Genomic DNA, 22,946 nt, shown 5'->3' on the forward strand with positions numbered 1-22,946 from the left:
CCCTCCCCGCCCCCCGCGAGCCCCGGCCGGCCGTGAGCTGATGTCCTGAGCTCGCCGCCCGCGGGCTGTGCGCCCGGCCAGGGGCTGCCTGGGAAGTTGGGGCGAGGCGCGCCGGCTATGCGCCATCACCATGTCCCGCCTGGACTCGTGGCTCGGTGAGGTCCAGTGGCTGGGCTTGGTGGCGCTCTTCGTCGTGGCTTTGGGCACTGTGGGCCTGTACCTGGCGCAGTGGGCGCTGGCCAGGGCGCGACCCCGCTCCCCGAGGCGGGCGGCGGAGCCCGGCGAGGGCCAGCGCCCCGAGCCGGATGCGCTGCTCGCCTGGATCGTGACGCTGAGCATCTGGAGGAAGCAGTGGCAGGCCGCCTGGGTGGCCGCCCTGAACGATGAGGCCAAACGGAGAGCGGTGAGTTTCCGTGAGGGCCGGTCGTGCTGCGGGGCCGGGCGCGGTGATCTCGGGGTGCGGGTTCAGAGCAGAGCTCTTCTTTCCTGGAGCCTCGCCACAGCCCTTGACTGATTCAAGGGGCAGAGCATCCTTGAAAGTTAGGAGAAAGACCCTGAAGACCGGAGGACGCTTGATGGGGAATCAAGACGAAATGATTCGATTTTATTAACCAGACATGAGGTGTGCTAGGCCCTAGGCTCCACTGGAGGGACAGACTGGCTGTTGGAGAGACTTTTCGGGGTGCCCCTTCCCCTTCAGGCTCATACTCGCCCTTCCTGGCGTCCCACGTGGATTCCCATATTCAGGTGGACACTGAATTTTGCACCTGAATAACTGTGAACCAAATTTGCTTCCACTTACAGAGCAGAATTTCACCCAGCATGTTATTTCCAAAAGGTTTGCGTTCCTTGGCATTTAAAATTAGTGACCGTTGAGGGCTAGCCACTCGCCAGACATGTACTGGGGGCTTCAGGTACGTCTGTCATCTCTGAATCCTCACAACTCCTGCGACAGAGGCGTTGTCTACATTTTGCAGGTGGGGAAACTGAGGCCTGGAAAAGTTAAGTAATCCGCCCAAGGTCACACAGCCTGTGGGTGGCAGAGCTGGGATTTGAACCCACCTATCTCCTACCTCCAAGCTCAGGGGCTTATGACTGAGCTCTGCTGCCTCATATGCTCCTGTGGTTATGTTCCTTGTCTGGTTAATGACTGGGTGACTTATTTTTGCTTCTAAGACATCTTGGTTTAATGACAAGCTCCTGGCGTCTGCCATTTCTAGGTGTTCCATAGGAGGAATGGGGGGCTGGGGGATTTGGGGTACCTCCCAGTCTTCACCTGTCCTGATGGCTCCCAGGTGTACCACATTCTGCCACCTGCTTGGGAACTCAGTGGAGAAGCCTGTGGCGCTTTGCTTTGGAAATAGTGAATGCTGTGTGTCTGGACCATCAACCTTCAAAATATTCCATGGTGGGCCCTCTGTCTGCTCTTTGCACATGGCCTTGACTGACTCACATAGCCACGGATTTAAAAAACAAAATAGCTTTGAGTGTGAATGAGCATAAATCCAACAAAAGACCGTGTTCTGAACGCTGGGGGGGAAAAAAAATAACCGTAACCTTTGGATGAAAAAAGGCTTCAAGGTCATTTGACTGCCATCTGCCTCGGTGTCCGTGCCGCGGCCGCCAGAACCAGACAGCTCTTCAGGGGGGCCACCCCACCTCTTGTGGGAGCCCCTAAAGCCATGTGACCTCACCTGTGTGAGCAAACACAGATTTGTTTCCCCACGAAGCTGCTGTCATTGACCCCTGGTTGACCTGGTGTCCAGGGCCTGGGTTCCGGGGCTGAGTACACTGCAGGCTGGAGTTGTGAGCGGGTGAAAGTCTTGTCCCAGCTGGATGAGACAGGGGGTGTGACGTGGGCCACTGATTCTGCTTCTCAGCCTTTCGTGAGCTGTAACATGCGTGTTGGTGTTGGGTGAATGATCTGTAGGGTCCTGGTCATCCCCCTGGGACTCCTGAGAGGGTCAGGCAGAGGCACGAGCCTCCCTCCTGTAAGTCTGGGACAGTCCTGCTTAAACCATTCTGCCGTGTTCCCTGACATTTCCTGATTGGCTTAGAAACTATGATTGCCTTCGATATAATGCTTCCAGATTACCCTCGTGCCTGGAGCCCTCAGAGAGAAAGGAGGATATCCCTGCTCTGGAATTTGTCTGCAGCCGGTCGGGTAAGGCTGAGAACTGAAGCAAATACCTGAAGGTTTCGGAGGCAAACCTTTCTCCCTACTCACTTGAATCTCTGTGTGGGAGGAGAGAGGGCCCTTGGCTCAGGGGGCGGGGGAGAGATCTGGCTCCTTTGCACCTTCTCCGTTCTCTGCTATTCCCCATGCACTGCAGAGTCTTAGACACCAGTTTTTCCAGAACTCCTGCCTGGGAGGGGCAATAATGTACTGGGTTTAAGCTCAAGGCAGCTCTGAGTCTTTTCTGACAGTAGATTGGGTCTGACTGTGGTGTCAGGTGCGTGTGTGTGTGTGTATGTGTGTGTGTGTGTTATGGGGGGAGGGAATTGGTGGCATCACTTTGCTCTCCCTGGTGCCTGGAAATGTTGCTCGATTTGAATTCAGATGGAACGTTCTGCAGGCTGATAGGATCTGGGTAACTCCTGCCCTGGCCTTGGCATACCTGTCCCCTGTCCTGGGCCATCCCGACTGCGACACTCATGACAGCGTGGGTGAGCAGGCCCTGGTGTTTCGTTAGCGGCTGTCCTGACCTGGCAGCCAGCCCTGCGGAGTCTCCCTCTGCCCTGCCTCCAACACGATTTCCACTAATCCCCGATTAGGGTTGACAGCCCAAGCCCGCACTCAGCCCAGCGAGCCACAGCTTAGCGTCCCCCTTCTGCCCCCACCCTGTCCCGTCATCTGTCCGCCCTGGCCCAGGAGGAGACCACTTCTCTGCCTATCGCTGGGGGATTGGCGGTAACTCGGGCATCTCCAGCGTCTTCCGTCTTCCGTGCGAGGTGGGATTCTCTCCTGAATGGAGTGACTCCTCCCGTTCTGTTTTACCCCAGCTTGTGTTTTAGGACTGCAAGGAACCCTAAACCCTTCTCGCAGCACCTCTTGCTTCTCTGAAAGGCGAGACGGAGGCCCATGGGCTAGAGAGACTTGCCAGGGTTGACCTAGACCCTGGGCTGGGGTGTCTTCCTGGTCCATCCACATCTGCAGTCACGGTCCCCTGTGGGCAGCAAACTTGACTTTGAGACCCAAATGTTTCCTTTAGTCGCGGTCCAGCAAGAAAGGATAAAAGGGTGCAATTGTTTAATGCATCATCCCTAACAAAGGGGCTCCTATCTCCTAGGAGCTGAGGGTGGGTCAGTAGCTTGTGGAATCTCCTTTAGCCCCGGATGACCAGTGACTGTGGCACTGCAGGTTCCCTGTGTCAGAGGGCCCCTGGGATTGCAACCCTTACTCTGAATAATTAGGATGGTGAATTGGAGAGACAGGTGAGAAAACCGTGGCTGCTCTGCCCGCTGGTCGGGCTGATGCCAGGTGTTTGGGGAACACTGGCGAATTGCCTAGAGAGCTTTGAAAAAATACACGTGCCTGCTCCCTCCCCCACTTCAGACTTAGGAAGTTGTTGGGGGCACAGGGAGCTTACTATATTTTTCACAAGTTCCCCGAGCTAGCCCCTCACTGGTGAGAAGCTGCTGGATACACACAGTGTCCGTAAGCCAGCCACACCAGTCAGTCAGTCAGGTCCCCCTCACCCCACAACGTCTCTCCACTCTGGCATCGCAAACACCTAATTCCAGCTGATCTGATGGCAGTTCGGTCCCAGAGAACAGAAAGTTCCCAGAACTGGCTCAGTCACCAGACTGGGAGCTAATGCTGTATTATTTAAAGGCAACAGCTGAGGTTTTCCCTTTGGTTCCCCTGCATTTACATGAACATTTACAAAGTGGTTTGGGGTGACAGTCACCCCAGCAATAGTCCACACCTGGTGGCTCCAGGGTTGCCGTTTCCACAGCAGGTCACCAGCTATGGAAGCCAGTGTGCCCATGGTCCCGTGCCCCCTCCCGGTGGGCTGGACAGCGCCTTCCTCCCAAGGCTGATGCTCTTGGGACCACGTGCGGGGAGCAGCATTCTGAGAGTGAGGGCCACTGGACTTGTCCAGCAGGCCCAGGCCCCGGGTTGGGAGGGTTAACAGAGCTGTTTGTCTCTTTAGTCTTTTGCCCCAGGATTTTTTTCAGAGGAATGTTCTAAATGCAAATGACCGAGACTGTAGGACAATTTGTGGTCTTTGTGGGGGGGGGGAAAAAAAAAAAAGATGTCCTGTGAACTTAGAACATGTTATTAATAGCTCTGACTCATATAGGAGGTGTGGCAACTTGAAAAGTAAACAAAGTGACAAGACTTGGGAGTTTCCTTATTCTATAATGAGCTTCCTTCCAGCGCTGCTCCCAAAAATTCAAGCTCCTTGACCACCCATGGTGACCACAGTATAAGTCAGCTGGTAAGAATGGGAAGGCACTCTCTACCTGACCCCCACGCCGGTCTCCTTTCCGTGGCTCAAACATTCAGTGTTCTTTCCTGTGTGGGATCTTCCCGCAAGGCATTTCTTGCGTCTCCAACATTATTTAACCTTTCTCCTTATTTAACTCCTGTCAGTATTTCAGGTCTCAGCACAGGGGTCCTTGACCTTTTCAGTTTTGGGAGGATGCTGCCCCACCCTCTCCCCAGCAGGACACTGTGGTCACTGGTGCCCTCATCAGCTCCCGGCATTGTGAGGGAGGCCAGAGCCCTGTCCGTCCAGGCACAGCGCACCCGGTGCCCAGCACACGGCCGGCTTGGGCCAGGTGGCGATTGGAGCATGAATCACAGGCCCTGTTAGAAACTTGTCGCTGGAGGGGGACAAACGGTGGAGATGCGCATCACCCCGTCTGGACACAGGCCTCCCCTGCTTGGGACCTGGCCAAGCCTGGGCCAAACAAGCTGTTTAATGTGCTTTGTTTTTCACTTCTAAAGAATCGACATTGAAGGAGGCTCACTGATGACTTTGCAAACTGTCAATAGAAACGAGGAGTAGATGCCAGTTCAGCTTGCTCTTTGCATTCACCCATTTTCTCAGCAAGACGGGAATTCAGGGGAAGGAAGAGTGGGTGTAGTGTTAGTGTCAACTAAGATGCAGCCAAAGCTAGCATCCACTCCTGTCAGCCCCTCGTGGGTTGCTGAGGAGGGAAGGGACCTCTTGAGCCACTCGGAAGAACTGTGTGGCCACTGCTTAGGCTGGAAGGCAGCTCTGGGGCTGTGTGACCTTGGGCAAGCCCTGACCTCTCTGTGCTTCATCTGTGGAAGAGGATAAGTTTGGGTTCAGTCTGGAAAACAGCATCCACTCCGGATGCGATGAGATCTGTGCGAGGCCTTTAGTCAACAGAGTCAATAGAGATGGGCTGCTTTCTTGTAACATCTTCCTTAAAAAAAAAAAGCTTTAAATTTTTTACTGCTTTTAGATTTAGAGAGAAGTTTCAAAAATAATTCAGTTTCCATACTTTCCTCAGCCAGCCTTACATAACCATAGCACAAGAGCAGAACCAAGAAATTAACATTGGTACGATGTCACTATAATATAGTATAATGATACTAACATTCTAAAAATATAAGAAATTAACATTGGTATAATGTTACTATATTTCATAGTACAATCATATTATCATTGTAACCTATAAGAAATTAATATTGGCACAATGTTACTATATTTTAGAATGAAATGATATTAACATTGTAACAGTACAAGAAATTAACAGAAGTTTTTAACTAAACTGAAGACCCTACTATTTTTTTCTTTTTTAACATTTTTGTTGGAGTATAATCGCTTTACAATGTTGTGTTAGTTCCTGCTGTATAACAAAGTGAATCAGCTATATGTACACATATATCCCCATATCCCCTCCGTCTTGCGTCTCCCTTCCACCCTCCCTATCCCACCTCTCTAGGTGGTCACAGAGCACCGAGCTGATCTCCCTGTGCCATGCAGCTGCTTCCCACTAGCTATCTACCTTAGCTATCTCTTTGGTAGTGTATATATGTCCATGCCACTCTCTCACTTCATCCCAGCTTACCCTTCGCCTTCCCCGTGTCCTCAAGTCCATTCTCTATGTCTGTGTCTTTATTCCTGTCCTGCCCCTAGGTTCTTCAGAACCTTTTTTTTAAGATTCCATATATATGTGTTAGCATATGGTATTTGTTTTTCTCTTTCTGACTTACTTCACTCTGTTTGACACACTCTAGGTCCATCCACCTCACTACAAATAACTCAGTTTCCTTTCTTTTTATGGCTGAGTAATATTCCATTGTATATATGTGCCACATCTTCTTTCCCCATTCATCTGTTGATGGATACTTAGGTTGCTTCCGTGTCCTGGCCATTGTAAATAGTGCTGCAATGAACATTGTGGTACATGACTCTTTTTGAATTATGGTTTTCTCAGGGTGTTGGCCGAGTAGTGGGATTGCTGGGTCATATGGTAGTTCTATTTTTAGTTTTTTAAGGACCTTCATACTGTTCTCCATAGTGGCTGTATCAATTTACATTCCCACCAACAGTGCAAGAGGGTTCCCTTTTCTCCACACCCTCTCCAGCGTTTATTGTTTGTAGATTTTTGATGATGGCCATTCTGACCGGTGTGAGGTGATACCTCATTGTAGTTTTGATTTGCACTTCTCTAATGATTAGTGATGTTTCATGTGTTTGTTGGCAATCTGTATATCTTCTTTGGAGAAATGTCTGTTCAGGTCTTCTGCCCATTTTTGGATTGGGTTGTTTGTTTTCTTGATATTGAGCTGCATAAGCTGCTTGTAAATTTTGGAGATTAATCCTTTGTCAGTTGTTGGGTTGCAAATATTGTCTCCCATTCTGAGGGTTGTCTTTTGGTCTTGTTTATGGTTTCCTTTGCTGTGCAAAAGCTTTGCAGTTTCATTAGGTCCCATTTGTTTCTTTTTGTTTTTATTTCCATTTCTCTAGGAGGTGGGTCAAAAAGGATCTTGCTGTGATTTATGTCAAAGAGTGTTCTTCCTATGTTTTCCTCTAAGAGTTTTATAGTGTCCGGTCTTACATCTAGGTCTCTAATCCATTTTGAGTTTATTTTTGTGTATGGTGTTAGGGAGTGTTCTAATTTCATTCTTTTACATGTAGCACCACTAATTGATGAGGCTGTCTTTTCTCCATTGTATATTCTTGCCTCCTTTATCAAAAATAAGGTGACCGTAGGGCTTCCCTGGTGGCGCAGTGGTTGAGAGTCCGCCTGCCGACGCAGGGGACACAGGTTCGTGCCCCGGTCCGGGAAGATCCCACATGCTGCAGAGCGGCTGGGCCCGTGAGCCATGGCCGCTGAGCCTGCGCGTCCGGAGCCTGTGCTCCGCAACAGGAGAGGCCACAACAGTGAGACGCCTGCGTACCGCCAAAAAAAAAAAAAAAGGTGACCGTATGTGCGTCGGTTTATCTCTGGGCTTTCTGTCCTGTTCCATTGATCTATATTTCTGTTTTTGTGCTAGTACCATACTGTCTTGATCAGCTTTGTCTTGTAGCTTTGTAGTATGGTCTGAAGTCAGGGAGCCTGATTCCTCCAGCTCTGTTTTTCTTTCTCAAGATTGCTTTGGCTATTCAGGGTCTTTTGAGTTTCCATACAAATTGTGACATTTTTTGCTCTAGTTCTGTGAAAAATGCCAGTGGTAGTTTGATAGGGATTGCATTGAATCTGTAGATTGTTTTGGGTAGTAGAGTCATTTTCACAATGTTGATTCTTCCAATCCAAGAACATGGTATATCTCTCCATCTGTTTGTATCATTTTTAATTTCTTTCATCAGTGTCTTATAGTTTTCTGCATACAGGTCTGTTGTCTCCTTAGGTTTATTCCTAGGTATTTTGTTCTTTTTGTTGCAGTGGTAAATGGGAGTGTTTCCTTAATTTCTCTTTGAGATTTTTCATCATTAGCATATAGGAATGCAAGAGATTTCTGTGCATTAATTTTTTATCCTGCTACTTTACCAAATTCATCGATTAGCTCTAGTAGTTTTCTGGTGGCATCTTTAGGATTCTCTATGTATAGTATCATGTCATCTGCAAAGTGTGACAGCTTTACTTCTTCTTTTCCGATTTGGATTCCTTTTATTTCCTTTTCTTCTCTGATTGCTGTGGCTAAAACTTCCAACACTGTGTTGAATAAGAGTGGTGAGAGTGGGCAACCTTGTCTTGTTCCTGATTTTAGAGGAAATGGTTTCTGTTTTTTACCATTGAGAATGATGTTGGCTGTGGGTTTGTCATATATGGCCTATATTATGTTGAGGTAAGTTCCCTCTATGCCTACTTTCTGGAGAGTTTTTATCATAAATGGGTGTTGAATTTTGTCGGAAGCTTTTTCTGCATCTATTGAGATTATCATATGGTTTTTATTCTTCAATTTGTTAATATGGTGTATCACATGGATTGGTTTGCATATATTGAAGAATCCTTGCATTCCTGGGATAAACTCCACTTGATTATGGTGTATGATCCTTTTCATGTGCTGTTGGATTCTGTTTGCTAGTATTTTGTTGAGGATTGTTGCATCTATGTTCATCAGTGATATTGGCCTGTAGTTTTCTTTCTTTGTGACATCTTTGTCTGGTTTTGGTATCAGGGTGATGGTGGCCTCGTAGAATGAGTTTGGGAGTGTTCCTCCCTCTGCTATATTTTGGAAGAGTTTGAGGAGGTTGGGTGTTAGCTCTTCCCTAAAGGTTTGATAGAATTCACCTGTGAAACCATCTGGTCCTGGGCTTTTGTTCGTTGGAAGATTTTTAATCACAGTTTCAATTTCAGTGCTTGTGATTGGGCTGTTCATATTTTCTATTTCTTCCTGGTTCAGTCTCGGCAGGTTATACATTTCTAAGAATCTGTCCATTTCTTCCAGGTTGTCCATTTTATTGGCATAGAGTTGCTTGTGGTAATGTCTCATGATCCCTTGTATTTCTGCAGTGTCAGTTGTTACGTCTCCTTTTTCATGTCTAATTCTATTGATCTGAGTCTTCTCCCTCTTTTTCTTGATGAGTCTGGCTAATGGTTTATCAATTTTGTTTACCTTCTCTAAGAACCAGCTTTTAGTTTTATTGATCTTTGCTATTGTTTCCTTCATTTCTTTTTCACTTATTTCTGCTCTGATCTTTATGATTTCTTTCCTTCTGCTAACTTTGGGTTTTTTTTGTTCTTCTTTCTCTAATTGCTTTAGGTGTAATATGAGGTTGTTTATTTGAGATGTTTCTTGCTTCTTGAGGTAGGATTTTATTGCTATAAACTTCCCTCTTGGAAGTGCTTTTGCTGCATCCCATAGGTTTTGGGTCGTTGTGTTGTCATTGTCATTTGTTTCTAGGTATTTTTTTATTTCCTCTTTGGCTTCTTCAGCGATCTCTTGGTTATTTAGTAACATATTGTTTATCCTCCATGTGTTAGTATTTTTTACACTTTTTTTTTCCTGTAATTGATATGTAGTCTCATAGCATTGTGGTCAGAAAAGATATTTGATACAATTTCACTTTTCTTAAATGTACCAAGGCTTGATTTGTGACCCAAGATATGATCTATCCTGGAGAGTGTTCCATGGGCACTTGAGAAGAAAATGTATTCTGTTGTTTTTTGGGTGGAATGTCCTATTAATATCAATTAAGTCCATCTTGTCTAATGGGTCATTTAAAGCTTGAATTTCCTTATTTATTTTCTGTTTGGATGATCTGTCCATTGGTGAAAGTGAGGTGTTAAAGTCCCCTACTATTATTGTGTTACTGTCTGTTTCCTCTTTTATGGCTGTTAGCATTTGCCTTATGTATTGAGGTGCTCCTATGTTGGGTACATAAATATTTACAATTGTTATATCCTCTTCTTGGATTGATCCCTTGATCCTTATGCAGTGTCCTTCTTTGTCTCTTGTAATAGTCTTTAGTTTAAAGTCTATTTTGTCTGATACGAGAATTGCTACTCCAGCTTTCTTTTGATTTCCCTTTGCATGGAATATCTTTTTCCATCCCCTCACTTTCAGTCTGTATGTGTCCCTAGGTCTGAAGCGGGTCTCTTGTAGACAGCATATATACGGGTCTTGTTTTTGTCTCCATTCAGCCAGTCTGTGTCTTTTGGTTGGAGCATTTAATCAATTTACATTTAAGGTGGTTATCAATATGTATGTTCCTGTTACCATTTTCTCAGTTGTTTTGGGTTTGTTATTGTAGATCTTTTCCTTCTCCTGTGTTTCCTGCCTAGAGAAGTTCCTTTAGCATTTGTTGTAAAGCTGGTTTGGTGGTGCTGAATTCTCTTGACTTTTGCTTGTCTGTAAAGATTTTAATTTCTCTGTCGCATCTGAAAGAGATTCTTGCTGGGTAGAGAAATCTTGGTTGTAGGTTTTTCCCTTTCATCACTTTAAATATGTCCTGCCACTCCCTTCTGGCTTGCAGAGTTTCTGCTGAAAGGTCAGCTGTTAACCTTATGGGGATTCCCTTGTATGTTATTTGTTGCTTTTCCCTTGCTGCTTTTAATATTTTTTCTTTGTATTTAATTTTTGATAGTTTCATTAGTATGTGTCTTGGTGTGTTTCTCGTTGGATTTATCCTGTATGGGACTCCCTGTGCTTCCTGGACTGGATTGACTCTTTCCTTTCCCATGTTAAGGAAGTTTTCAACTATAATCTCTTCAAATATTTTCTCAGACACTTTCTTTTTCTCTTCTTCTTCTGGGACACCTGTAATTCGAATGTTGGTGCGTTTAATGTTGTCCCTGAGGTCTCTGAGACTGTCCTCAATTCTTTTCATTCTTTTTTCTTTATTCTGCTCTGGGGTAGTTCTTTCCACTATTTTATCTTCCAGGTCACTTATCCATTCTTCTGCATCAGTTGCTCTGCTCTTGATTCCTTCTGGAGAATTTTTAATTTCATTTATTGTGTTGTTCATCATTATTTGTTTGCTCTTTAGTTCTTCGAGGTCCTTGTTAAAAGTTTCTTGTATTTTCTCCAATCTGTTTCCAAGATTTTGGATTATCTTTACTGTCATTGCTCTGAATTATTTTTCAGGTAGACTGCCTATTTCCTCTTCATTTGTTAGGTCTGGTGGAGTTTTACCTTGCTCCTTCATCTGCTGTGTGTTTCTCTGTGTTCTTATTTTGCTTAATTTACTGTGTTTGGGGTCTCCTTTTCGCAGGCTGCAGGTTCGTAGTTCCTGTTGTTTATTGGTGGGTAAGGTTGGTTCAGTGGCTTGTGTAGGCTTCCTGGTGGAGGGGACTGGTGCCTGTGTTCTGGTGGATGAGGCTGGATCTTGTCTTTCTGGTGGGCAGGGCTGCGGCCGGTGGTGTGTTTTGGGGTGTCTGTGAGCTTAGCATGATATTAGGCAGCCTCTCTGCTATTGGGTGGTGTTGTGCTCCTGTCTTGCTAGTTGTTTGGCATGGGGCATCCAGTACTGGGGCTTGCTGGTCATTGGGCTTGCTGTGTCTTAGTGTTGAGATGGGGATCTCTGGGAGAGCGCTTGACGATTGATATTACATGGGACCGGGAGGTCTCTGGTGGTCCAGTGTCCTGAACTCGGCTCTCCCACCTCAGAGTGTCAGGCCTGACACCAGACCGGAGCACCAGACCCTGTCAGCCACATGGCTCAGAAGAAAAGGGAGAAAAAAAGAAATAAAAATAAAAATAAAATAAAATAAAATAAAATAATTAAAATTAAAAAATTATTAAAATAAAACAATTATAGAGTAATTAAAAAATAGAAGACAGTAACGAAACCAATAAACAAATCTGCCAATGATAACAAGCGCTAAAAACTATACTAAGATTAAACATAAAAATCAGAAACAAGTCAGTCGCAGACAGCAAACCCCAAGTCTGCAGTTGCTCCCAAAGTCCGCTGCCTCAATTTTGGGCTGATTCGTTGTCTATTCAGGTAGTCCACAGATGCAGGTACCTCAAGTCGCTTGTGGGGATTTAATCCGCTGCTCCTGAGGCTGCACAGAGATTTCCCTTCTCTTCTTTGTTCGCACAGCTCCTGGGGTTCAGCTTTGGATTTGGCTCCACCTCTACGTGTAGGTTGCCCTCAGGCATCTGTTCCCGGCCAGACAGGACAGGGTTAAAGCAGTGGCTGATTAGGGGACTCTGGGGGGGGGTCCCCAGAGCGGGGTGGGGGAGGGAGGGGTACGGTAGTTATAATTGGAATACGGGGCAAGCCTGCAACAGCAGAGACCGTGGTGACTTTGCCACAGCCTGAATTTCACCGGCTTTCCGCCAGTTTTCCTTTATTGTTCCAGGGTCCCTCCCGTTCAGGTCCTACATGGATTGAGTTGTTGCTTTGCGTTTGTCTCCTGCAGGCTGTAACAGTTTCCCAGTGTTCCCTTGTTTCTTTGTGACCTTGACAACTCTGAGGACTATTGGTAGTTATTTTGCCAAATATTCCTCAGTTTGGTGTTTTCACACAATTGGACTGCAGTTACACAAACCACGGAGTGGTGCGCCCCTTTCAGTGTGCTGTGTCACGGGGTGCGTGGTGTCAGTGTGGCACACTGCTGGGGAGTAGCAGTGGCCTGCATTCCTTGGTTAAGGTGATTTCTGCCTGTTTCTCTTCTTACATCTTAGGTCTCCTCTTATCCTTTCCTGCTATAGTTACCGCGTAACCTGGGGAGATACTTTGAGGTGGTACAAATCCTGTCACCCCTCATACTTTCACTCACTGATTTTGGCATCCATCTGTGTATCTAGTCTGCAGCCGTTGACTTCCGTGGAGTTTGCCTAATGATGATTTTCTGTCCCCCTCTCTCCTTCTGCATTTATTCATTGGGTATTTATTTTATTCCGTGGGTTATAATTCAGTACCATCACTATTTATTTTGTTGCTTAAACTGTTCTTGTTTTGGCCATTAGAAGCTCTTTTGTGTTCTTCCATAGAGATATATATACACACACACATAGTTTCTTCTTTTCTTAGCATTTCCTTGCTTGATGGTTCCACAGGATGTGTGCTCTGAGCTCGTCTTGTATTTTCCTCTTCTCTGGTCCTGGATTCAGCCACTTTTCTAAGCAGCTCTGATTCCTTTTTCTGGAGAAGTGTTTAGAAAACAAGATCTGCGCATCGGGTGTGCTCATTACTGCTGGGGTCTCATTGCTTCTAGACCCTCTTAGCGGACAGACCTAGGAAATATATATGTGGATGCTAACACATTCATGTGCACACATCTCTCTGTCTGCATCTTCAAAACCACGACTATACCTATATCCTGGATTCCAGGTCAACGGCACAGAGTTCATTTTCATGTTCCCCTTTCCTTGTCTCTAACTTATTCCTCCAAAAGTGACATATCTGGGACTTACTCTCTGTAACATAATTATTTGGTCAATTCTAGTTTACACATAGCTTACTTTCTGAATTGCTGACCTGTACCCCCATGAGAAACACATTTACTGACTAGATTCTAGCATTTATGTGCAGCCAGGATATACTGTTTTCTTCAGTTTCTCAGGTTAGATCTGTTTCCCTACCCTTCGCGTGGTCGTGTTCTTTACTTGTAGTGGAGTGAGGTTTGCATTCTATCTGGGTTTCCTCCCGTATCCAGATTTTTCAAAAATCCATCTTTCGCCAGTAATTTGGGATGCCACCTTTGTCACATACTGTTGCCACACGTGTCGGGGTCTATTCTGGACATCCTGTTCCAGCCCTACTAGTCGTCTGTGTGTTCACACTTTGAATCACAGAGGTTCTAGAGTGCGTCTTAATGTCAAGGAGAGCTAGTCTCTTGTTTTGCTTTCTCAGTGTTTTCCTGGCAATTCCTGCCTGTTGCTTTTCCTGTGGATGTAGAATCTTGCTCTAGTCTGAGTGGGGTTGAGTCCGGAACGGGGCTGCCTTCCTGAGGACAGGGTGCAGAGACGTGGGAGTTTGTGGTTATGCTGCATGCGCGCCGGGCTTCCTGAAACTCCAAGGATCAAGCAGAAAGGGAAGGGGAACCTCTGGGTCCTTATTTTAATTTCATAATGTATTTCCTTTGTGAGACTGCCCCTTGACATTAACTTCCCTAGCAAAATATTTCCAGGGATTTCATTCAGAAGCTGTCATACATAAGAGGGCATACATGGCACCTCCTGACGGGCAGGGGCAGGAGGTGGCATCGGGGCTGCTTAAGGCAACGTGGTGTCTTCAGGCTGGTGCAGAAGGTGCGTTGTTTCACACGCAGTCCCGGCGGCTGTAACGACTCCCGCAAGGGGTCAGCTGCCTGCCTGGTGCTAGGCTCTGTGCTGGGTGCTGCGCTTTCAGCCACGCAGCTTGGCACACAGGGCGATGTCATCCCCAAGCCCCTGGTCAGCAGGTCACACCAAAACAAGCTCCAGCCGTGGAGAATGTCAGCAGAGCAGCCCCCAAAGCACGACTTCATCAGGCTTGAGAAGTAGACTTAATTCTTCCCTGATGATTTTTAGGGGGTGGGATCAGTGTTGCTAAGACAGGGTGAGGTTAGAAGCGTGTCAGTGACAACGTTCTGTGCCTCGTAGGTTTACCCTGGATCACTGGGAATTCTTGAGAAACAGCCCCGTGATGACTCCATTCTTGTTCCTCTGCACTGCGCTTGCCAGGAGAGCTTCGGTGCCTTTTTGTACCATTTAAATTCCCTACCCTTGATCTGACCTTGTAGTTGGAACCAGCACATCACAGCTGAGAGTCTCAGAAATAGATGAGATACGGAGGGAAGTTGGGGGTCTGAATCTCTTTTTTAACCAGTCAGTCGGAGCTCACTTGACGATGATGTACTTTCTGGAACATGTCAGGAAGAGAGTTTAAGAAGAGTTTCGTTCCGGGGTCGTATTGTAGGCATAAGTGTTCAGCTTCTCAAGAGAACTTATTTTTAAAAGGCCAAGACTTGGTTGGCAATCCAAGCCTGATTTGTTCTTTTATAAAACATCAATCTTGTTGCCTTGTGGTCATATTGATTACTTGCACGTCTTGCACTTGGAGATTTTAATTGCAAGAACCAAAATGGACGTAGGGCGACAAGCCACAGAGGACTTTTCTGGAAGCTTATGGGGATGCACAGAGCCGAGGGCGGGGTTGAACCAGGAGACCCTGGAGGGCAGGAGCCTGGCAGCTCTGGAGGAACCCGATCCTTGGGCATGGCCACCGGCCCAAGTTCATTTCCAGCCAAGGAATCCCAAATTCCAGGGAGAAGCAGCCACAGCCCCCCACTGCCCCCCCACCCCGGGTTCCCCCTCACGCGCCGTTTGGGCAGTGGGAGAGAAGGGGGCCACCCTCAGTGGAGTGCCGGCGCCCACGCGGGACAGGGAGAGGTGATTCTCTGAAACCGGAGAGAGTGCTTTCCCAGAAGAAGGGCAGCACAGCCCTTGAACCTGCTGTGCTTGATCTCCAGACCCACCGTCCACCCCAGGAGCCTGGGCTTCTCCCCTTACACCGTAAACACGGACTCTCAAAATATCCTTTGCCAACTTTATTGCAACATCTTTGGTTTTGTCCCTGAGTTCCTTACTGATATTTGCCCGTTGCTGCTATTTAGAGGCATGGATTGAACCAAAAGAAGTCAGACCACATTTTCTGAGGTCTGCCGAGCTTTGCGGCAAGTACGTCATTGCCTTTAGAAAGTAGCCACCCTGCCTGGCACTGCACCCATCTCCTCACTGTGCTTTTCCGTTCCAGGGCCCGCCACTCCTCTGCTTCCAGGAGGACCCGCTGCAGCAGCCCCTGGAGCTGGCCATGGGACAGGTGTCCAGCGTGGCCCAGTCAGCCCAGGAGAAGGTGAGCCGGGCACCGTCACCTGCCTTGGGCCTTTCCTCACCGAGGAAGCGAATTTAAAGTGGGGTTGGAGGGCTTCCCTGGTGGCGCAGTGGTAGAGAGTCCGCCTGCCGATGCAGGGGACACGGGTTCGTGCCCCGGTGCGGGAAGATCCCACATGCCGCGGAGCAGCTGGGCCCGTGAGCCATGGCCGCTGAGCCTGCGCGTCCGGAGCCTGCGCTCCGCAACGGGAGAGGCCGCGACAGTGAGAGGCCCGCATACTGCAAAAAAATAAATAAATAAAAATAAAGTGGGATTGGATAACTGAGTCACGTTGCTGTGTAGCAGAGATTGACGCAGCATTGTAAATCAGCTAGACTTCAACTTAACTGCGCTCCGAACGGGAGAGGCCGCGACAGTGAGAGGCCCGCATACTGCAAAAAAATAAATAAATAAAAATAAAGTGGGATTGGATAACTGAGTCACGTTGCTGTGTAGCAGAGATTGACGCAGCATTGTAAATCAGCTAGACTTCAACTTAAAAAAGAAAAAAAGCTGGGGTGGGGGAATTTATTCTTAGAATTATTGAAAACGCCAGACACCTTACATCAAAAAAATAAATAAAATCTGATCCATCAACTTGATGACTAGATAAATAAAATATGGCACATCCACATGATGGAGTATTATTTGGCCTCCTAAAGGATACAGTTCTGACACGTGTTCCCACGTGGATGAGCCTCGAAGACACTCCACTAACTGAGAGAAGCCAGACATGAAAGGACACGTAAGATTCCATTTATATGAAATATTCAGAATAGATAAATCAGTAGAGACAGAAAGTAGATTAGTGGTGTCCAGGGGCTGGGGCCGGGTAATGCTTGAGGGGACGTGAACATTGACTGCTCAGGTGAACAGGGACAGGGTTTTGGGGGGTGACGAAAATGTTCTAAACTGGTGATAATTTGTACAATGCTGTGAAATATATTTGTACAACGGTGAAATTTGTACAGTGCTGTGAAATATATTTAAAAACCATTTAATTGTTTAGTTTAAATGGGTGAATTATATCTATCTCTTTATATATATAGTTATATAAATAATATGTGAATAATTTCCATAACACGATATATAGATTTGAGTCATTTAGATATTACGTCGAGTTTATTTTATAGCTGCTAACAGCTCACATTGCTGAAGTTACTTATTAGACTGGTCAAATACCATAAATAATTGTAAGGTTTTTTTTTTGTTTTTTTTTTTAACAAAAAGTATCTGTACAAGTGCTGAGAAACTCTTAGGTACAAGGCTTACCCTTGTATCTCTGTATATTTTATTATCAAATTAAACGCATATCATTTAGCAGACAGCAAGGAGGGGACACCTGGGTGGCCCCCGGGCCCAGAAGGAGCTCACATCCAGCCCCCTGGAACCCCACCTCTTGTGTATCTCCTCCCTGGCTCAGCTAGAGCATTGTTTGGGCATTTCAAACGTTTATTGTTCTGTGTGCACTATTTCACAAGAAGCTTTCTCCGTATAGAACGTGACAGTTTGGAGGTTCATCCAGGTTGATTTGTGTCGCTCTAGTTCATTAGCTGGAACTACAGTTCAGGATTCTGGGTGGACCAGGGCTGCTTTTTCCACCTTCCACTGATGGATAATTAGGTAGTTTTCTCTTTTTCTCAAGTACAGCAGAGCTGCCGTGGACTGTCTCCTGAGTCCTCAGGCACAAGAACAGGAGTATCTCCAGGGCAGGAGTGGCATTCCTAGGTTGTAGGTACGCACGCTTCAGCTCCACCATGGATTCCAGAATTGGTCGCCCAGGGGCTGGCCCAGCTTCCTCTGCCCGGGCAGCGCCGGGAAGCTCTCTTTCCCCACCCTTGGCCGATACGGGGGTCACAGAGCTCCATAATCCCTGCAACAAGCATGGAGAAGTCTCTGGAAGATATTGGGAGGAAACTGGTGGCCACAAGGCAGGATGCTGACACCGGCACAGCCCATAACAGCTGGAAGGGGCCTTGCGAGCAGATGCTCCAGTGCCTAAGTTTCAAAGGCTGGGGGACTGAGGGACAGATTGCTGCTGGCCTCACCTACCCAAGGCCCCTGCTTGGGAAGTGCCCCTGTGCAGTGAGTGCCCTATTATTACAAATAGACCCCAGGTCCCTTTGTAGTGGACAGTTTCTGTTTGCTGATTTCTGACACTGTCAGCGTTAAGAGAGGGACAGATCTCAGGGGCTGGCCTGGAGGTGCCGGGAGGGAGCAGAGATTGGAAATGGCAATAGACTGTTTTTAAAGGTCTTGATATATAGTGCCGGAAAAGCATCCTTTGGAAAGTGGACAGTTAAACTGTGTTTGTTTTAATACCATTACAGAAATTGTGCATACCCGTCAAAAAGTTAAAAACGATATATAGAAGTGCGTAAGCTTTGTTTTAAGTGCGCCCGCTTCCTCTCTGCTCTCAGCCTTCCTTCCTCTGCTCCCCCCCCATAGGACCGTGGGCGGCTGTCCACACTATCTTCTAGGAAGCTTTTCACCCAGTAAACTACTTGGAAAGTGCACACGATCTTGTTTGCTTTTGCAAGTTTCTTCGTAGTTCTTGACTCCTGTGTTTTCTTGACCAAGGACCGATTTTGTGGAAGACGACTTTTCTACGGATTGGGGGGGGGGGGAGCAGTGGAGGGGGATGGTTCAGGCGGTAACGTGAGCGATGGGGAACGGCAGGTGAAGCTTCGCTCGCACGCCCACCGCTCGTCTCCTGCTGTGGGTTCCTGTTAGGCCACAGACCGGCCCTGGGGTTGGGGATCCCTGCGTTAAGCAAAGGACAGGCGTTGTCCCAGGAGCTCGTGCTCTAGGACTGCCTGTCGGGCAGGACACTGATGACGGTGTCTTCCTCCTCTTAGGATCTAAACACCCGCCATGGGTTCCAAACTTAGGTTGAATCCTGTGCCAGCAACGTCATGTGCTCTCTCTGCTCTGTGTAATTCTTGAGAAGGGAAGAACCGTAGCAGAGTCTGAGGACTCAGAAGGTGTCCAGGGAATGCAGACAGGAGATTCAATGACATCCCCCTCCCCTTTCCACGCTCCCTCTGGAGTTGTCAGGGTCTGTGTTTCTCATCCCCCTAACTCAGTCCTGACAAGGGACGTGTGGATGACATTTGAGGTACCAAAAGGGATGACTCTGGTCTGGTGTCTAGTCACGTCTTCAATCAAGTAGATGAGAATGGGGTTCTGGTCTCCCTTTGTGAGCATCTTCCCAGCTTGGGTTTGGTCTTGAGTCTCCCGGCACGACCCTCGCAGAACAGAACTGGGTCTCCCCTGCCTTCCAGTTGCCATGTGCTCGGACTTTTTCCTGCAGCCCCCAAAGACCCCCATGTGCCAGAGCAACTACCTTTGCAAGTACCTGGCTCATCAGCAAGCCCCCCACCCCCCATCCTGCACAGAGAGTGGGGTCTTGCATAGCTTAGAGCATCTGAGTCACCTTGCAGGACCTGTGGTAGATGCGCAGTCCACACCCTGCAGCTGCGGCTGAATTGGGGGCTTCTGAGCAGTTTACTCATAACTCTTCTGACACCAAATGTGTGCGGTTTTTCTTGCACGCAACAAGCAGTCCTCCAGTTCTCTGGACGCCAATAGGGTGTCCTACAATTCAACTCGATTCTGGCACTAACTACCCACACAGCACAGACCCTACAGGTTAAGGGCTCAGCCCAAGACTGCCCCTCACTTTAGACGCCAACCCCAAGTCTGGGCCACCTGTACCCACCAACTGGCTATAAAGCGGCAGGTTCCCACAACCCCTTCCAGATGCTTGATCGTTGCTAGAACAGCTCACAGAACTCGGGAAAGCACTTTACTTACTATTATCAGTGTCTAATAAAGGACACAGCTCAGGAACGGCCAAATGGCAGATACCTGGGACGGGGAAGGGAGAAGGGGTGGGGAGCTTCCACACTCCCCACGTGTACCGCCCTCCCAGGACCAGAAGCTCTCCGAACCCCATTGTTTAGGGGTTTTCTGGAGGTTCCATTACAGAGGCATGGCTGATTAAATCACAGGCATGGGTGTGTTCCCTCTCTAGTTGCCATGCCCTCCCCTGAAGTCCAGGTGGCAAAGCTGCTACCCTCTAACCACGCATTGGTCTTTCTGGCCCCCAGTCTCCATCCTGATGTTATCTAGCCCCCCACCCCCACCCCGCCCCGCAACCACTAGTCATCTTAGTATACAAAAGACATTCGAGATTCCTCGGGCTTTAGGAGCTGTGTGCCAGGAACTGAGGACAAAGACGAGATATTTATCCCAAGAGGTAAGCTGTGCTGGGGCAGGGGCATTTTTCTAAAGGAGTTCTCCCCATGCAGGGCGGGCATCTTTTCAGGTGGCGACTGGAAGCGCCCCTGGGTCTCCAGGGCTCTCTGTGTCCTCGCTTCCAGTCTCAACACGCCCCCAGTACATTTCTCTCTCCCAGACTGTAATTGCACTCTTACCCAAGAGCAGCGAGTTTCAGCTATGTTCTCTTTCCTCATGTCCTAGGAGAGGTTTGCTCCAGAATGTTTGACCCAGAAGGAGCAAACTTAATTTTTCAAGTGGCCTGAGAGCAGCTCTTCCTTCCTGGGGTGCAGCCGTAACCCCTCCAGGGCAAATGCGTGGGTCCGGTCGGAAGCTTTGTGAAGGCGTGAGGTCTACAAGGGCAGCGTGGGAGCTCTCCAAACGTGAATCAGGGTTAGGAGTGTTGTGCTGGGACAGGCACTCGCTGCAAAGGCCACACATTTACTTAGCAAGCGTGGCAAGTGTCCCTGTGAACAGGATGTATATGTGGAAGGCTTGCCAGGCAAAGCAAGGGTCACTTGCTGCTGGGGGACTGCAGTGACGCTGGCCTTCTCGGTGTGAGGCCCTCACTGAGCCACGGGCTTTGTGTCTGTAAAGAATGAATCCCTTCCTGGCCCCGGCCTGTGCAGCACCTGCAGGGCCCCTGCCACGTGGTAGCTCTGATGCCGTCGGGCAATAAGGGCCGTGTCTGTCCTCATTAGTGCCCACAGCTCTTCTCTGCCCAAGGAAGCATTGTGTCCATTGTACGGAGGAGGAAACTGAGGCCAAGAGAGGCTAGGGCACTCGGGCAAGGGAACTAAGAGCTGCTGAATAACAGAGGCTGGAACTGAACCCGAGTCGGCCTCCAGAAATGAGCTCCAACCGCAATACACCATAAACAGCACTGTTACTATTATTCTTTACATTTTTATTATTATCATTTCACTTAAGCTCCCACCCACCCCCACCAGGAAAGAGACGGTGAAAATGGGAAAAAAGGAACTGAAAGGCACTCACTAACCAACCCTTGCTTCTGTAAAACCATAGCAACAAACAGACCTCGGGCAGTTGCATGGAATTTCCCCTGGAATCTCATTCCACAGTGTATGTCGGGGAACCCCACAGCAGTCACTGGGATGAATTGTATATTGTGAGCACACGGGTTTTTTCTGCCTAAGGCTGTTACACATTCATATACTAAAGTATACCCGGGGAGCTTCTGGGCACCCCTGTGCTCTTTCCAGACCTTGGTGGACCCCTTACTTTGCAGGGGTAGAGCACGCAAAGTTGTAGCTGCAAATAGGAAATTTGGTTGACTCTTTTTTGACTGTGCATGTCTTGAAATTCCAGGTACCCCATTAGCCTGGTATTTATGCTAAAATACTAACAGGTTGTGAAATTGTTTTGAAGCCAGGTCTTTCCAAGGGCAGGTGCAAAATTCCTCATTGGAGGCCCCGCCCTTTGAGATGTGAATGGGAGCAGTGTCTCTGGGAGGGCCACCTTTTTGTCTGGATAAAGGCATGTGGAATTCTGGGCTGAGTCAGCCCTCAGGTACTAAACCTGCTGAAGACCAGGTAAAAGGACCCTCGGGTAAGCTGGGGTTTTGTTTGTGAGTTGGAACACACCCGAGCAGCAGTGGCATTAGGTGGAGGTGTGACCAAGTGCCTTCATTTTAAAGGAAGCGTCCTGTGTATGTCTTTTAATGCATAGAGTCCATGGAGGACAACAGCACATTCTTGGATTCTCAAGCCAAGGAATATGCCCACATTAAACCACATCATGTAGTAACACTACCTTCTGGTCGTGTACCATTACTGAAAAGCCTCGTTGTTCTTTTTAAAGTATCCCAACAAGAGAAGGGATGGACGGTGTAGTTGGGGGTGGGGTATCGGAGCCCGTGTGGTCCACGGCACACCCCTCGAGGGGGATGAGATAGAGCATCTACCCAGCATTCCTTGGGGTTGGCTGCCATCTTGTTTCCAGCGTTTTTCACCTCGGTCCACTGGGAGAGTCCTTCTGGAAATACACCTTCAGCCAGATATTGTGAACAAGCAGGCAAGTAGGGCTAACTTTATAGATGTTCTGAGAATAGTCAGCTCTGACGCAGTTTACTTTTTCAATTGAGTCTGTTCCAGAGTAGAGGTAATATTCTCTGTCAGGCTCGTGCCGTCTTAAAGAATACTTACAGGGCCAAGACTGGGTTGCAGAGTTGGGGAAGAAATCTGACTGGGAGCTCTGAAGGGTTAGCGAAGGGTCTTTACTTCCATTTTTATTTTGGAGTTCTTTCCCGCACGATGTCATATAGCGTGATTGAAGTGAAATATATTGAGTGACATAAACCTTTTAGGTCCTTTTTCTCAGCTGTATTCCTAATTCTTTTGGAGACAAAAGTAATTAAACTATTTCCAGCTCTCTCGAGTGTTCTCAGAGGAGGAGCTGAGGCAATCATACAAGAGGTTTAATTGAAAAGGAAAGTGGAAAAGTGTGGTGAGATTGACAGATATCTGAGGACTTTCTTGTTGGCAAGCAATAGCAAAACCTGGGACTGCCTAGGCCTGGAATTCTTTGGGCCCCTGTCTAAACAAAGGAATATAGTTTGAAGATAAGACCTATTTGCATAGGTATGTGACTGAGTTTAAGGTCTGGAGGCTAGAGAGAAAAAAAAAAAAACCTTGACTGATGGCCCCCCCTGCCGTTATAACTAAACGTGCCCACTTTCACATCCTAAAGATGCTTCCCTCAGCTGCCTCCCCTCTTGACCCTTGGGGGTGTACCAGGGACCCTGACCCTTCACCTGTCAGCGCAGCTGCTCCTTGGGCTAAAGACTTGCACCTTTGAAACCCTCCCCATGTGGAGCCCACCCCCCATGAAAGGCTCTTATATGTAGAGAGGAGGGAGGAAGGGGATTTATCTGAATACACCTTCTGTTGTGTGATTTTTTTTTTTTTT

The 22,946-nt window shown here is 47.7% G+C and overlaps 1 protein-coding gene across 1 annotated transcript in view; it reads left to right on the forward strand.

Annotated features, from left to right (window-relative positions):
* C2CD2 (C2 calcium dependent domain containing 2) overlaps positions 1-22,946 on the forward strand; it is a 59,553-nt gene continuing 36,607 nt past the window's right edge. Inside the window, exons 1-2 of the mRNA XM_007452874.1 lie at positions 1-403; positions 15,621-15,719. Of these exons, the coding sequence (XP_007452936.1) occupies positions 131-403; positions 15,621-15,719 (372 nt within the window). The 5' untranslated portion in view covers positions 1-130. The remainder of the gene's footprint in view (positions 404-15,620; positions 15,720-22,946) is intronic.

The sequence above is a fragment of the Lipotes vexillifer genome, unplaced genomic scaffold, assembly GCF_000442215.2.
Source record: "Lipotes vexillifer unplaced genomic scaffold, Lipotes_vexillifer_v1.1 scaffold478, whole genome shotgun sequence".
NCBI classification, from domain to species: Eukaryota; Metazoa; Chordata; class Mammalia; order Artiodactyla; family Lipotidae; genus Lipotes; species Lipotes vexillifer.